Below are 17,282 nucleotides of genomic sequence, written 5' to 3' on the forward strand. Positions count from 1 at the left end.
CTGGGGTAACCACGTATTTCCACTACAGCAAGACTACTGTTCCAGTCCTGCTATCTTACTTTAACCTCACATCACCTGGCATCAAGCCACCTCCTTCAATACTACTCCCCACTTCAGTTGAGGAGTCTTGTCTAGTCAATTTCTTAGGGACCTCACTGCTGCTGGCGCCACATAAAAAACACCCAGCACACTCTGTAAAATGATTGGCATTAAAGAATGGCATTCAACTGTAGAAACCTGCTCAAAGTGCTGTGCAGTGGGACTGAATCTGAAAGCATAAGATTAGGAAGCAATCATTCATCTTTATAACTTAGAACCCAAAGACTATTTGCTTTTATTTAATCCAATTCAAATGTTCCCCATAATGATTTCAAATTTTGGTAGAAAGTCTACAATTTTAGGGAAGGAGTTAGTCAGTTATATCAACTCAACTGGTACTTATTTCATTGGCTCTGAAAGACAAAGATGATCTCGGCAGAATTTGAACTGAGAATGTAAAGAGCCTGAAGAAATGCTGCTAATCATTTTGTCCAATGCACTAATGATTCTGCCAGCTTGGTACTTTGAATGTTCCATATAATAATGGCAAAAACTGATTGTTATGCAAGAAAAGAAAAAGGAGACAAAATGTGATGAAATTAAAGCATTTTTGCTTTAAATATAATAATGTGTATTTTGTAAGTTATATCATATAATACAATATTGGTTCACTAACCCATTTTATACAATGATATTTAAACAAAATTTGAATAACATTATATTTTATATTTTATCTGTACATAACTATAATTAGAGTAGTTCTGAGGCAAATTCTATAATAGATTTATGTAAAAATCTTTTATTTAGCTATATTCCAAACACCACTTTAATATATTAATATATCAATAAAAAAAATTATAGTTTCATGAAATCAGTCTACATTATTTTAAGAATTTAAATGAAACACACAGGTGTGTATTTTGGTTAGAAATATAGTTAATGAAAGGGTTAGAGGTATATTGAATTAGTATAATGGTAAATTGGAATTAAAAGACAAAAGATTATGTTAATAATCAGGAAAATTTTAACCAGTAAAAGTTTCTGGCTGTAAACAAATGTTCTGTTAACTGCAAGTAGAAGTGAGTTACATTTTCGAGATAAATGCAAAAGAATTTGTACTTTGGGAAAATGAGGATGTGAAGATAAAAAGAAATGAAATTGGAAATATGTCAAGAACAAAGGAAAAGAGAAAAGCTAGGGAGAGTGGCCAGATTGAGACAGCCAGAATTAGAGTAGGAGTTTTAAATGACAATTTATATAATTAGCCAACATAGAAGAGAAGAAATTTTTCTGCAGTTGCTGCTATTAAAACAACTGTTTTGTTTGAACATTTGTTTCAATATATATATATATATTTTCTGAAAAGTAGATTTTAATGATTTAAATTTAAAGCACTGTCATGCATCTGCGTTTTTTCTTTCTTTTTTTTTTTTTTTTTGGTGTAAGTGGGTGTTTTCCCTGTCAAATCAATAAATGTATGATTTCAGTTGTTATTGAGCTCGTAATTAATTGCAATTTCTGTGTTTGCTGTTTAGCCCAAGGCGAATGCTGACTGAGCAAACTATGATTAAAGCCATACAAACTCTGATCATGTTTGACAGGAAACGAATAAACAAAGACATTCCTATTAGGATCATCCTGTCTTTATTTGCAGACAGTGAATTTTGGACTTCTTTATCCAATGAATATCATTTCTCTAACATTAAGGTGTGATTTGACAATTAAACTGGGATATCATGTATCCCAGTTTACATTATCTAATGCAGTTGTTGTCAAACATACAAATATCAGCCCACCACCATCCAACAAAAGAAATATGGGTGAAATTTTGAAGTATTCTCCTCTCTTTATGAATTAGTAGACAATGAGATGTGTTTTGAGGGTGAGATAACAGCTATTTCTAGCAAATCATGCAACCCATGTAGAAGCTCCTTCACTAGATTGCAAAAGTAGTTGTTGTTTAGCCCCAGGACAACTGTCCTGATCAAACAGACTTAGGATGACAGGTATTGCAGCCATTTCTGTTTTTATGTTTTTCCACACATCAATTGTTTTCCTGAAATGAGCTGGACAGATTGAGAGAATCTAACAGGGCTCCAATACCTGTTCTGGCAATGGTTTCCACAGCTGGATGCTTTTCTTGATGCCAACCACTTTATAGAGTGTACTGGGTGCCTTTTTTAATGACACTGGCACTAGTGAGGTAACTAAGTAACTTGCAAGATAAAGAAAAAGAGCCTCAAACTGAATAGGGTTGTATTAGAGAAAAAGGTGGCTTAATGCTAGGTTATGAGAAGCTAAAGTATGGTAGAGGAACAGGCAAATGTGTCTTGCTATAGAGGAGATACATGGCTACCCCACTTTATATAAAGGTAGGTAGGAGTAGCCATTATGGAAACAATGGTAGTGATGGTGAGGTATCAGAGTATACTATCAAGATTCAAGAAAGGAGAGTATCAGAGAGAATATGGTCAAAGAATTTGGAAGGGTGGGTAGAGGAGTCCATTCGAATGTATGAGGAGAGTAACGGACGGTTAGAGATGGGTATAGAGATAAATTTAGTGAATAGAATAAGGGTGGAGGTGTTGTTAAGGATGAATATCTGTATGGAGGGGAGGAGGTGAAAGAATAGGACAGGATCAAGAGAGAGAAGGCAATAAGTAGGAGTACAAGAAGGATGGAGAGGAGAAGTCCAATAAACTTCTAAGAAGATGAAAAAATATGGAGATAATGTGCAGGGGAGGAGGAGGAGAGGAGAACAAGAGTAGGAGAGATGGGTCCCTTTTTTGGAGACAGTAACCTGAGGGAGATTTGGTAGCCACTTCCAATAGATTGAGTAATCATACAGAGGCTATTAATAGTGGTTTCAGTGAAATTCACATTTTGTGGTCAATGTGAGCTGAAAAGTCATCTCACTAATTGTTTTGATGATGAACATTAGTTGATTAATGCAAATCACATAAATGTCAATTACATATTAACACAGAGCATGACCAATCCAATCTACCTTGGAAAGTAAGCTTAACATTGTGAATGTGCAGTAATAATCCAATTAACCCTTTTGAGATGCCAACTTGCCTCAAACTGTTTCTGATTCTTACACAAATTGTCTCATCTTAAAGCATTCATCTCCAACTTAAATCTATCATAGATTTTATTAAAGAATCTTGTTATAAAGCAATTACATCATAGAAAAACCATTTTAGTCATCTGAAAACACACAAAAGTTGTCAAATTCACTTTTTATTCATTTCTTGCTTGTCACATTATCATCATCTTAATGCACATTTTTTCCCTGCTTGCATGCATCAGATGAAGTTTACTGAGGCAGATTTTCAGTGGTTGGATGCCTTTCCTGTCACCAACCCTCATCTGTTTGTAAGTAAGGTAATATTTCCCCATGGCCAGACATGTTTTCAGAGAAGACTGGAAATGTCATCGTTTATATGACAATAACACTCATTTACAATTATCATGTGATATCAAGACAAGGTGACACAATCTTGCAGACACTCAAGCACATATATACATACACACATGCATACACACACACGCGCACACACAAACAGGCTTCTTTCCATTTCTGTCAACCAAATTTGCACATAAAGCTTTGGCCAGACTATGGCTACAGTAGAAAAAACTTACACAAGGTACCATGCATAGACTGAACTTGAAACTGCATGGTTGGGAAACAAGCTTCTAAACCATACAGTCACACACACACACACAATGGGCTTCTAAATAGTCCACACCAACCAAATTTATCTCAAACACTTTGGTGAAATTGGAATTATTGAAAGAAGATATTTGCTCAAAATATTGCACAATGACATTGAACTTAGAATTGCTGTATAGTAAAGCATATTTCTCAACCAACCAGCCATGCTTGTGTCCAGTATGCAATATGTATGTGAAATTTATATAAAGCAATTATTTATTATTTTTTTTTAAACTGAATATTTTTGCAAGTACTTCTGGTCCATATATTATGTTTGGAATTGATGAAGAAGTGTGTTTGATCTATGTAGATTTGGACATAATAAAAAAAATATATGACATTTCAAAGAAAACTTATTGGTTTCATTGTAGCAAAAAAAAAAAAAAAAATTAACATCAAAGACTGAATTGAGGAGGCATGTAAGTGGCAAATCTATATCATATATAAATGTTTCTTTAAAGATGAAGTTAGTCCATAGATCGGAGTAAAAAAAGAATATCAAGTAACAAGCTTTGTTAATTTCAACTTCTCAACAAGCCAAGAGAGATGGTAGTTCAGCAAAAACAAAAACAACAAAAGAAAAAAAAGAAACCAACTGAATGTATACTAGTCAATTAGCATAGATTTCTTGCATAACTTCTGATACAAACTGGAAAATTCTTTGCTTGAGTGAATGGTTTTCTTTGTCTATTTGTATATTAATTTGATTCTGTTGAGTATCTAACACAGTTTTTCTCATTGTCTTTTGATATTCTTTTGTATCAAGTAAACACATGATAAATGAGGGACAGTTATTGGAGAGTTAAGATAATATTCTCCTAACCCATATGTACAAACTTTGCTGCAGTTATCATGTTGTACAATTTATGACTGCTTGTTTCAGTGTGCATGGTTGAAAATAGGTTCAACAATTTTTTTAGTGCAGTGAAATAGGATGTAATAAATAGACAATAAACCCCTGCCACATCCAGACATCTTGAGATCTCTGATTCTTAAAATACAATTTCTTGACAAAATTTCCACATATTCTGCAACACTAATTCCTATCACTACAATATAATGTAAAACCAAAGTTGACTTTTCTGTATTTATTCATACCCAAATCATTTGATTTTTGTCTGTTCATATCACTATACAAAAATAAACATAATTTAAAATATATTTGTGACTAAATTTGTATGAAAATATTGAAAACATTCAAAAGGAATACATTACCAAAAAAAAAAAAAAAGGTGTTAGGTGGAATAATAAAACTAAAAGAAAACAAATAAATGATATTGGAAAAGAAAGTGAGAGTAACGTTGTAAGATAAATGGTGTTAAATGCTCAGTTTGTTGCATAAAAATAGGTGTAATAGGCGACACAATAAATCTTACCACATATTTTTCACCATTATTTTCTACAGACTGATAATCTGGTATGGAAATAGGAAGTGAACGTCGTTCTGAATAATCAATGAGAGATGGTCCTGAAGAATCATCACTTGGTTCCAATCTCTCAGCCACACGCTCAGGTACAGATATCACTAAAATGGCAATAAATAAATCAATCAATAAAACAAAACAAAATAATAATCCAAATGTCATAAAAGAAGTAAGAAAAAAAAAACTCTCAATACAAATTTTGAAATGCTTTCAAAAACATGATAAATTTTACAAAAAATCAAAGCACATAAATAGAATTAATAAAAGCTGCAAATATCAATGCAAATTTTAAAATGGCTCCAGAAAAAGATAAATTTTAAAATGGCTCCAGAAAAAGATAAATTTTAAAACTTATGTCATTTTTGATTTCTATAGACATATAGATTAACTGGTTTTACACCATTTTATTTCCCTAAGAAAAATATAGATAGAGTTTTATTTCAATGTCTTTCATTAGCTGTAATAAGACCGGTTCGTGTACAGCAAACTACTATCATTATTACATGCCATCCAACAGAGAAGAAATATGGCTGTCATCATCATGTTTGCCTGGATCTGGTGGGGTTTGTTGAGGCAAATTTTCAACAGCTGGATGCCCTTCCAGTTGCATTCTTCGCCTGTTTCCATTTCCAAGGAAGGTAATATTTCCCACAGCCAGACATATTTTTCATGGTAACAAATAACCTCACTTGTATGAAGATGATGCCCAGTCACAACTATCAAGTAATGGCTAGACAATGGTATGCACAAACACATACACATATATACGTATGTACACTAGCGTGTGTGTGTGTGTGTGTGTGTAGTTTATATGTTGATGAGTGCCAGACAAATGAGAATTGATGCTCAACAGACAAATGAGAAAGAATGTTCTTTTGCCAAAATGTTAAGTTATGGGGACATAAGCAAACCAACGCTGGTTGTCAGGTAACAGTGGTAAAGAACAAACTCAAACACACACACTCACATATATGTATGTATATCTGTATATGATAGGCTTTGACACAGTTTCTGGTCTACCAAATTCCCTGACAAGGCACTGATTGGCACAGGGCTACAGTATAAGACACTTGAAATAGAAGTTGAAACTACATGGTTACAAAGCAAACCCTGCATCCTTGCAGTTATGTCTACACCTTCAAGACCATATGGATATATATATATATATATATATATATATATATATATATATACACACACACACATATAACAATGCATTATTTATGTTTAGGATTGATGGATAGATAGATGGATGGATGGATAAATTGGCAGATAGCTCAGTTGACAGACAGAGAAAGAGATAGACAGTTAGATATAGAGACAGACATAGATAAACAGATAGATAGGATAAACAGAGTGCTGGAGAAAGAGCTCATGGTTGAAGCAGTATCATTGAATAGTTAACCAAGACAAATAGGTGTCTAACTACAGAGATCCATTTATATACATTACAAAAAATAGAGATGCATACGCCCACTTTCTGTGTGTCTGTGTGTCACACACCTGCAGATAGACTACCACACCTCTTTCTTTCTCTCTTCCCCTGTCATTTTAATTCTGTCACTCTCACTTGTAATTTGTGGTTACATTACCTCCTAGTGCGTCACAGAAAATATATAAATACATGCCGGAAATTATTATAAGTGATATATGTAAATGGCTTCACCATCATCAACATTTTATGTCTGCTTCTCCATGAACAGTTCTTGTGAGACAGCATTTTACAATCAGATGCTTGTCGTGCCACCAATCTTTTCAATCTGTCATTATGACACAGACAGACATCTTCATTGTCATCATCATCATCATCATCATCACCATCACTATTTAATGCCCACTTGCATGGGTCAAATGGAACTTGAAGAGAGTTTTTCTATGGCTGGATGTTCTTCCTGTTGCCAGCTAATCTCTTTCCATGCAAGTTTATATTTCCCACGATTTCCATGGAAGACTGGAAACTAATAAAATCACTTGTATGATGCTTATTTACAACCATCATATGATGTCAAAATAAGGGTTACACAAACAAACAAACACACACACACACACATGTAAATAGGAGATAATTTTGTAAGCAAACTTATAAGTACCGAGTAAGTAAGTATTCTGCAGAAAATAAGGAAATTTTCAAAAGCAGAATGGCTGTGAAAACAGTTTAGAAAATTGAACACTGGATAGTTTTGTTGGTAGAACTACAGATGTGTACCCCATCGACTTTGTTGCTTCATAACTTCCAGAAGAATGGATACTTTTTGACAAAATTATCAACAAATACCGCTCAAATACTGTGGATTCTGGGTATATAGGGATTTATGGAAAAGAATTTTTCCTAAGGGGTGGGAAGAGGAGTATTGGAAAATTCACACAATCTGGCTTTTTTCCCTCATAACTTTCAGGAAAATGGATTTCTTTCAGTGAAATTTTATGCAAATACCTTTCAATCAGCATAGATTACGATTATAAAGATGTTCCCTGTCCACATCATTTTGAAGGTTGTAGTTAAAAAAAAAAAGGAAAAAATCCCCACCAAAACAGAGTAGTTCCAACTTATTTGGTCTTCCTGGTCCAAAACTCTGGTCTTCGAAACTCCTCTCCCCACCCCCTCCGAAAACATTTTCCCCACAAATCTCTTTACCCTTGTAATCTATGCTGTTTGAAAGGTATTTGTATAAAATTTCATTGAAAGATATCGATTTTCCTGTAAGTTATGAAGGGAAATTAGTCGGATCATGTGAATTTTCCAAAACTCCTCTCCTTACCCCCTCAATAAAATTCTTTCTCGTAAATCCCTATATACTCTGAATCCATATCACCTGAGTAGTATTTGTTGAAAATTTCGTGAGAAAGTATCCATTTTTCTGGAAGTTATGAAGCAACAGAGTTGGTGGGAGTACCCGTCTGTAGTTATGCCAGTTCTGCTTGCATGGTTGTGCATGCATGCCTGTCTGTAATTTAATACAGCCAAACTGGCACATAATGGGAAAACACTCTGAAAGTAAAAATACCTCTGAAATGTAAATACGAATAGAATAAAACAAGTTTCGTGTAAATCAGACCACGGATTCCCAAGTTATGCAGATTTTTTGGATACCTTCATAAATGGCCAAAACAGTACATAATGGGAAAATACTCTGAAAGTAACATAATGCTGAAATGGGAAAATTGTTTCCATTAATTTTATGTATACATTATATAACAATTCCTTGTAGTCTAGTATTTATATATATAAAAGGAGGTCAACACAGGAGTTTACAGTAAAATAACTGTTCTCTCAAATACTTACAATGGATATTTTGTTATTATTAGAACAGACTAGAAAACATTCTTTGCAAATTTTTCAGTTTGTCCTAGACCTTGAAACAATAGATCCTTTATTTCTGGTGAAATAACTGTAAAGATCAAGAAATCATTTCTTGTTTATGATCATCCAGTTTTATTATATACTGAAGCAGTGTACTTTGGACTACAGTATTCATTGTCTTTATTTTTGAGATGATTGGTTGCTGTTTCAAGCAGGTCAAGTAACCTCATAGAGGCTCCCTATTACTTTTAAATGGAGTCTGGACAGTTTTCTTCAAGGAATACCAGATAAGCCACCCATACCTGGATACAACTCACTCAACAAGAACTCACTACTTGAATGGACCATAAACAAAACTTGACTTAAAAAAGGATTTAGATAATCCTATCAGATGGTGCCATTAAGTTAGACATGGCTTGAACCAATCTTTGGTTAAAACATATGTAAGTTTATCTAAGTTTATGAATTAGAGCAGATTACAAATATCAGATACCCCAAGGAAAAGATTTAGAGAACTAAAGCAAAGACACTCTCACTCAATCCTAAAAGACTGAGACCCTACATAGTCACTCAACTTGCCAAAGAGAGCAACTCAATCTCCCCTCAATAATGAGCTAACATCTTAGAAAGGAAATATACACAAAATAACAAGATCCTTGTATTGTGCCCAGGAAAATGACAATGTTTCACAGAACACAAGCATGGCCTCAGTCCAATGATTGAAACAAGTAAACAATAATAATCTAGAACGTCTTCCATCACAGGTCTGCTGAAGCAGACCTGACCTGGGGTTGAACTACAACAGTTTTTCTGTTTCTTTACCAGAATATAAAGAAGGCACTGTAAGCGACAGATGTTTCTCAATTAAATGGTGTTAATGAACTAATACTTTCACTCTATATAAAAACACAAACTAAATTATGTATTTGTCAAAATTACAGTATTATATCGGTGTGATACTCATGCATTAAAATCAGAGAAGGCGAAACGTATAATCTTTACAACATTATCATCGCTAGTATTGACATCACAACATCAGCATTTACTGATGCTCAATTAGTACTACATATTCAACTGGTTGTTTAACCTTTTCATGGTCGTATTTCTAATGAAATATACTGCCTGTGTGTTTCAATTAATTTCAAATATGTTCAACAATTTGGTTGTTTTTAGTAAAAATAACTTTTACATTTATTTTTATATCAAGCTGGTTCTTTGGAACATAACAAATGGTTGTTATGTAAAATTGCATATGGTTTTAATTTCAACATGAGGTTTTTAAAACAGGCACTTTTCTATCCAAAGAACCAGCAGTGGTCTTGTGAAGGTTGGTATTGAAAGAGTTTAAACAGAATTCACTGTGACATTAATGAAATGGCCAAGCCTATCAGAAATAACATTCTTCTAATTATGTTCTTGGTTATCTCACACACAGAGAAAACATGTAAACAGCCATTCTTCAAATATTTCATTAATAGGTATGCATTTCAAAGCTTAAAGCTGAGCACAAAGCTGTCAATATCTGAAAACATGTCTCTTTGTGGTACTGCATTTCATTTCTAATTGTAACCTTCAAAACTAGAACACTAGAAACAATTCTTTCGACTGCAGACACAAGGCCTAAAATTTTGAGGGAAGGAGTAGTCAATTACATCAATTCCAGTGCACAACAGTACTTTTATTGATTCTGAAAGGATGAAAGGCAAAGTCGACCTTGGGGGAATTTGAACACAGCTGGAAGCAATGTCATTAAGCATTTTGTTTGACATGTTAATGATTCTGTCAGATCACTGCCTTGAGAACACTAGAAATAATAAAAATAAACCTAATATTGCACTCTTCTGGTAAACTTTTCTCCTTACTTATAAACAATATATATAATGAGTCTAATGAGTAATCATCCCACTGGCTACTTTTAATGAAATGGTTACTGTTAGTGGAATTATTATTATTTACGACACACAAAATTAATTTATCTCAGAGCACCAGGAGCAATCACAACAAGTAATCAATAACTATCTATTCTTGAAATAATCAGTTATTATTATTATTATTACTGGCAATAAATTGACCAACTACTTCGTTCAAATTCCACTAAGATCATCTTTGGAGACAGCAAACACATCATTGTGGTTGAGATTATCAACTAATCCACTTCCCTCAAAACTACAAACTATGCACCTAAATTAATATTAAAATTGTTATCAGTTATCATCTACCAAATCCATTCACAAGGCTTTGGTCAGCCCAGGATATCACAGAGTGGGACAGAATCCCAATCCATTTACCCAAGATGTCACAGAGTGGGACAGAATCCAGGACCACATGGATGGAAAACAAGCTTCTAAACCATAAAGCCATGCCAAGGATTGCAATTGCTTCCATGCAATAATATTATTAATATGTAAAGAATAAGAATTTATACAAGATTTTAATTTTGCCAATTTCTTCCTATAACAGCAGAGTTTTTGAAGAAATATTTTAAGGATAGGTATTTTGGAGCTAAGGTCATCATGTTTATCACAACAATTAATAATTTATAAAAAGAAGTGCAACATATTTCCTGCTCCAGAAAATAACTTAAAATAAGCATATGTTTTATATTTTGTAATTTACTGCTATTTTTCACCAATATTATACAGAAATATCACTGAAATAAGTCTCTTCTTCAACAGCTATCTTTTAGGATAATTGCTTCAAACTAAACATCAAATAATTTAATCTTTTATATATATATATATATATATATATAAATTCCTCTTTGGAGACAGCAAACACATTTTCCAATATTGAACATCAAATAATGTTTGATATTGGAAATTTAATTCATAAAATTATTTCCAATAATTTTATAATCATCCAGCTTATTACAGAGGTGACCTTCACTACTTGACAGAAGATAGGTCAATACAACAGCAATTAAAACTGAGATAAGTCACTAAAAATATTTCATTAGTTGAAAACATAGGCTATTTTGGATGATTTAATTCTGAATAATATTTTAAAAACATACATAAAATAGAAATTATATAATTTATACCCAATGTTTTAAGCTTTTGATGATGCTTCATAATTTTTCATCTCCTTTCTTCAGAAAACTACCTGATAGGAGATCTCTCGGTTAATATAAAGAAGCAAGTTTACCACAATCTTAAGAAGAAACTATATTATTATAACAAGATGTTTTACTAATTTACCTACTCTAATAATTTAAAGTCTATAGTGGTATAACAGATGAAAATTTAATTACATTTGATTAAGATAATTCTTTTTTCTTTTTACATTTTAATTTGCAAAGTGAAAATACATAAATGTAATAAAATAAACATTCTTACCTGTCAGAGTAAGGTTATCTCTACCTGACTTGATTAGGTCCACAACCTGTCGATGTGTAGCACCTTCTACATTAACACCATTTCTATGTAAGAAGAAATTAAAAAAAAAGAACAAATGTCATTTCAATCCATTACATTAATATCATCATCATTATTATTATTATCATTATTTTTGATGAGTTGAAGAAAACTATTTTTATTCAACAAAACTTAACTATAGCTAAGGAATACTTTTTATGAAAGATAGACATTATTACTAGGACTGTGGTACTGACAAAGCCAAAAAATAAAAACAACACTTCAGCAAACTAACAGCACTAAAAAACAGAAGAGTAAATAATGATTTCTAACAGACACAAAGCCACAAAATTTCAAAACAGGTAGCAATCAATTAGGTTTCCAGTATTTATTTGTGTTTGTGTGTACCCTTTTCTTGACATCATGTGGTGGTTGTACACGAGCATCATCTTCATCATACAAGTGAGGTTGTCCATTTCCGGTTTTCTGTAATGGGTGTGTGCGACCATGAGAAAATATTACTTTGCTTGGAAAGAGGTGAAGGTAAGCAACAAGAAGGGATCTGGTCATAGAAAATTTACCTCAACAAATTCCGTTTGACCCATGGAAAAGTGGACGTCAAATAATAATGGCGATAATAATGCGATAGCATCATCAACCGAAAGAGGCAATGGAAACATTGTTGCCTAGGTTTGATTGGAAGATAAACTGCAATGTGATGATGATCAGTGGAGGCGCAATGGCCCAGTATTTAGGGCAGCGGACTCACGGTCATAGGATCGCGGCTTCGATTCCCAGACCGAGCGTTGTGAGTGTTTATTGAGCGAAAACACCTAAAGCGCCACGAGGCTCCGGCAGGGGATGGTGGCGAACCCTGTTGTACTCTTTCACCACAACTATCTCTCACTCTTACTTCCTGTTTCTGTTGTGCCTGTAATTCAAAGGGGCCAGCCTTGTCACGCTCTGTGTCACACTGAATATCCCCGAGAACTACGTTAAGGGTACACGTGTCTATGGAGTGCTCAGCCACTTGCACGTTAATTTCACGAGCAGGCTGTTCTGTTGATCGGATCAACTGGAACCCTCGACGTCGTAAGCGACGGAGTGCCAACAACAACAACAACAACAACGATGATGATCATTTTGTTAGATACCACCACCACTTCCTCCTCCTCTTCCCTATCAAAGCCCAGTAGTTGATTGATAATTTGATTTAACAAATCTGGAGAGATGAAAAGGAAAATCAACTGAGGTAGCATTTGAATCCAGACTGAAAAAACTAACTACTACAACTACTAATGAAGATGATGGTGATAACGAGTTATGCACAAGGCCAGTAATTTTAGTGGGATGGAGTTAATTGATGATTTCTAACAGAAACAAAGCCACAAAACTTCAAGACAGGTATCAATTACATTTCCAGTACTACTACTTGACAGGTACATTATTTTATCAAACCCCGCCACCCACCAGGGATGGAAGGCTGATTTGAACTCAGATGGTAAAGAGCCAAAAGAAATACTGCAAGGCATTTCATTCAATAAGCTAATGATTTTTATCAATTCAGAGGAATGTGTATGAAATCATAATCAGGAAAAGAAACACAAGATTTTAGTACGAGATAATGTATGTTGGTAGTAATTAGCTGCTTAGGCAACCAGATAAGCTATCTTAGAATAAGCACAACTTTGAACAGGTGTTACCTGACAAAAATACTGGGCATAGTACGGACAAATAATTCACAAATGTAATTATGTGTGAAGGAAGTAGTCTGTTGACAAGATTTTGAGCAAACTGCAAAAGAGCAAAAACAATTTTCTATTCAATGTTTTAAAAACCACTTAAGTCATTTCGCTGCAATAAATTAGACCGGAACCCTTGTCTGCCCCATCAGTTATTGGTTTTTTATTTTTTATTTGTTTCAGTCATTGGACTACGACCATGCTGGGGCACCGCATTGACTGGTTTCTTCAAACAAATCAATCCCAGTATTCAAGTCTGCTGTTTATTCTATTGGTCTCTTTTGATGAGGTTAAAGTATGACAGGACAAACAGAGCCATCTTGTTATAGAAAAGCTACATGGCTCACCTACATTATATTAGAGTGGGTGGAAGAAGCTGGGAAGAAGATGGTGGTGATGGTGTGCCAGAGGATGCCCTCAAGATGCAAGGAGGTGAGCAAAAAGAGGTTACAGAGTGTGGATCAGGAGTGGAAAGGAGGGGATATGGGAAGGGAGTTATAAGTGATGTACAAGGATGGAGGTGAGGCTTGATGGAAAATATGAATACAGAGAAAAGTAAGTGATATTAGAAGTGGTCCAGGGATGATGGATCAAGATATAGGGCAGAGATTCTCAACCATTTTTTATTTATGAACCGCATCACCATTCGATGGTCAAAAACTAGTTTTATGGAATGTTATTAATTAATGTTTACACATGTTAATTTCTTATTTCTTTACTACCCACAAGGGGCTAAACATAGAGGAGACAAACAAAGGGATTAAGTCGATTACATCGACCCCAAAAGGATGAAAGGCAAAGTCGACCTCGGCGGAAATTGAACTCAGAACGTAACCGCAGACGAAATACTGCTAAGCATTTTGCCTGGCATGCTAACGTTTCTGCCAGTTCGCCACCTTAATTTCTATAGATTGATCTATGTAAAATGTTTGAGAAAGAAACCTAGCTGTTTCATGCTATACATACCAATACATACATCTAAAGCAAAATTTTTTTCAGGGGCCCCAATTTACTATTTTGTTGTGTGGACCCACAAAATTCTTATGTGGACCCTGGTTGAGAACCAATAATGTACAGGATGATGAACAAGAGTGGTGGGGAGAGAGAGCTAGAGGTACGTAAGGGTAGATATAGTGAGAGCGGCATGGTGGCAAATACATTAGGGCATTGAGAATGATAACACATAAAAAGAATTAAGTTGGCAAAGCATATTTTGAGAATCAGACGAAATAGCTGGTATTCTTTAGTTAGAGCTAATTTATATTCTTCATCTGAATACCTCTGAAATCGACTTTTCTTTTATCCTTCCCAGAGTCAATAAAATAAATACCAATAAAGTGATCAGGTTCAATATAATCGACTAATCCATTCACCAAAATGAATGGTTTTGTGCTCAAGTTAGAAAACACAATTAGCATAGAAATTAATCTAAAAAAAGCCTGTTCTATGCAGGTCCAATGTTTTAATCTCAATTATCCAGCATCTAACAGCTTAATTAGCAAGCATTTGAATTTATTGAACAATTAGTGAGATGAACTACTGAAATGACAACTACTATTTCTTTTTTTTTTTTTTTTTTTTCTTTTTTTTTCTTTTCTTTTTTTTTCTTTTCTTTTTTTTTTTAAGTGTTTTAATTTAATTGTTTGCTTTTAATACTAAATATGTTTTGACAGCAACCAAACCAACACAATTAGTGTCAAAGAACAGTTATTTGGCTTTGGTCAATTTTTTAATAATAGCCTCAAACTGATACGAACTTTAGTACTAAGTAATATCATATACTTAATATATATAAACAATACCAAGATATTGTCATCATTATCATTGTTTTAACATCTACTTTTCCATGCTGGCATGGGTCACACAGAATTCATTGAGCCGGGTTTCCTATGTCTGGAGGCTCTTCCTATCATCAACCCTTACTTGTTTCCAAACAAGGAAATATTTGTCCATGGTCGGAGATGATTTTACAGAAGACTGGAAATGAAGAACATCATTTATATTCAACTATTATGCAACATCAAGGAAACACAAACACACACACACACACACACACACACACAAATTATCATCATATAGAGAGAGTAGGGAAAAACAAAATGAGCCCAGTATCAGCAACACAGAGTAGAGCTCACATAGCTGGGAACTTAAACTCCAACCTCTTCGTCCAGGGCAGCAGCCTCTGCATTGGAAGTTAGCTGTAATGACAACCCTTATCAGCTTGTTACAGATGCAGTAAAGTAGATAAACACAAGTAGGTTTAGGTTTGAGAAATATATTTACATGGAGCACAAAATACAGATTACAGAATTAAGAAAAAAACCCCCACAGAACAAAAGAAATATGTAAAGCCTCTTCTGTTTATTCAGTAATCTCTATTCTGTGCTCCCTGTATATATATATATATATATGTGTGTGTGTGTGTGTGTGTGTGTGTGTGTGTGTGTGTGTGTGTGTGTGTGTGTGTGTGTGTGTGTGTGTGAGTGTGTGTGTGTGAGTGTGTGTGTGTGTGTGTGTGTGTGTGTGTGTGTGTGCATCGCAAGCCTACCTCCATTCATCTCTCTCTCTCTCTGTCTCTCTCGTCCCTATTTTTCTCCATCTCCAAGTTATCTCAAGTTTTTCAGCAAATATAAATTCTTCTTTAATAAAAACAAAAAACAAAAATCCAAAGACTGGATCAAATCAATGGTGACTGTATTTCTATAATCACTAAATTAAAACTAGAAAACTTAGATATAATCTCACTCTTTAAGTTTTGATTCGATTGTTTTGCTCCTTTTTTATATAAACTAACATCTGTCTCTTCAATAAATTAAACAAACTATTTTTTATAATCCAATTAATACTTCTTTAATAAAAAAATTATCTTTGTTTATTCTCTGTAGATGGTTATTTACTATAAAACTAAAGTGTCCCCATGGAAAATCCACAGGTGTTAATGATATTCGGTTTTATAGTTAATTCCTTTAAACAAACTGTTTGGAGAGGGATTAATAGAATAAAATGTCCTTCATTATTATGTAATAAATACTAAAATATACAACACACATAAAATATACATGAAACAATGTACAATTTATACATGGACAGTCACACATGTGAACATTTCTACACGCACATACATATATATACATATATACAATGGGCTTCTTTCAGTTTCCGTCTACCAAATCCACTCACAAGGTTTTGGTCGACCCAAGGCTGTAGTAGAAGACACATGCCCAAGGTGCCACACAGTGGGACTGAACCCGGAACCATGTAGTTGGTAAGCAAGCTACTTACCACACAGCCACTCCTACGCCTATCTTGGGATTTCATAAAATTCTTTCAGTTTTCTTTTCATATTCAAATTATCCAAACGCATTTATTATTTCAAAGTTATTACAATTGTTTATCTAAAACCGTTTTAAGTATTTGGTATGAAATTTCCACTAGTCTTTTATAAAAGAAAAAAAATTAAGTCTATAATAAAACTACCTGAAAGACACACACACACACACACGTATGTATGTATGTATGTATGTATGTATGTATGTATGTATGTATGTATGTATGTATGTATGTATGTACGTATGAATAAAGGCAAATTAGAAAATTGCTTGTCAGGCTACTATTAAAGTACTACATTCATTCTAATTATTCTCAGAAAGAAGGAAGAATTAGTTAATTTGCTTTCACCAAATATTTGTGCTCAAGTATGTGTGT

The 17,282-nt window shown here is 33.9% G+C and overlaps 1 protein-coding gene across 1 annotated transcript in view; it reads right to left on the reverse strand.

The window, feature by feature from the left end:
• LOC106876773 (sorting nexin-27) overlaps positions 1-17,282 on the reverse strand; it is a 111,037-nt gene that overhangs the window by 31,524 nt on the left and 62,231 nt on the right. Inside the window, exons 2-3 of the mRNA XM_014925461.3 lie at positions 11,818-11,900; positions 5,134-5,282 (exon numbers count right to left, since the gene is read on the reverse strand). Of these exons, the coding sequence (XP_014780947.1) occupies positions 5,134-5,282; positions 11,818-11,900 (232 nt within the window). The remainder of the gene's footprint in view (positions 1-5,133; positions 5,283-11,817; positions 11,901-17,282) is intronic.

This window comes from Octopus bimaculoides, chromosome 12, assembly GCF_046866305.1.
Source record: "Octopus bimaculoides isolate indiv1 chromosome 12, ASM4686630v1, whole genome shotgun sequence".
Classification (NCBI taxonomy): Eukaryota; Metazoa; Mollusca; class Cephalopoda; order Octopoda; family Octopodidae; genus Octopus; species Octopus bimaculoides.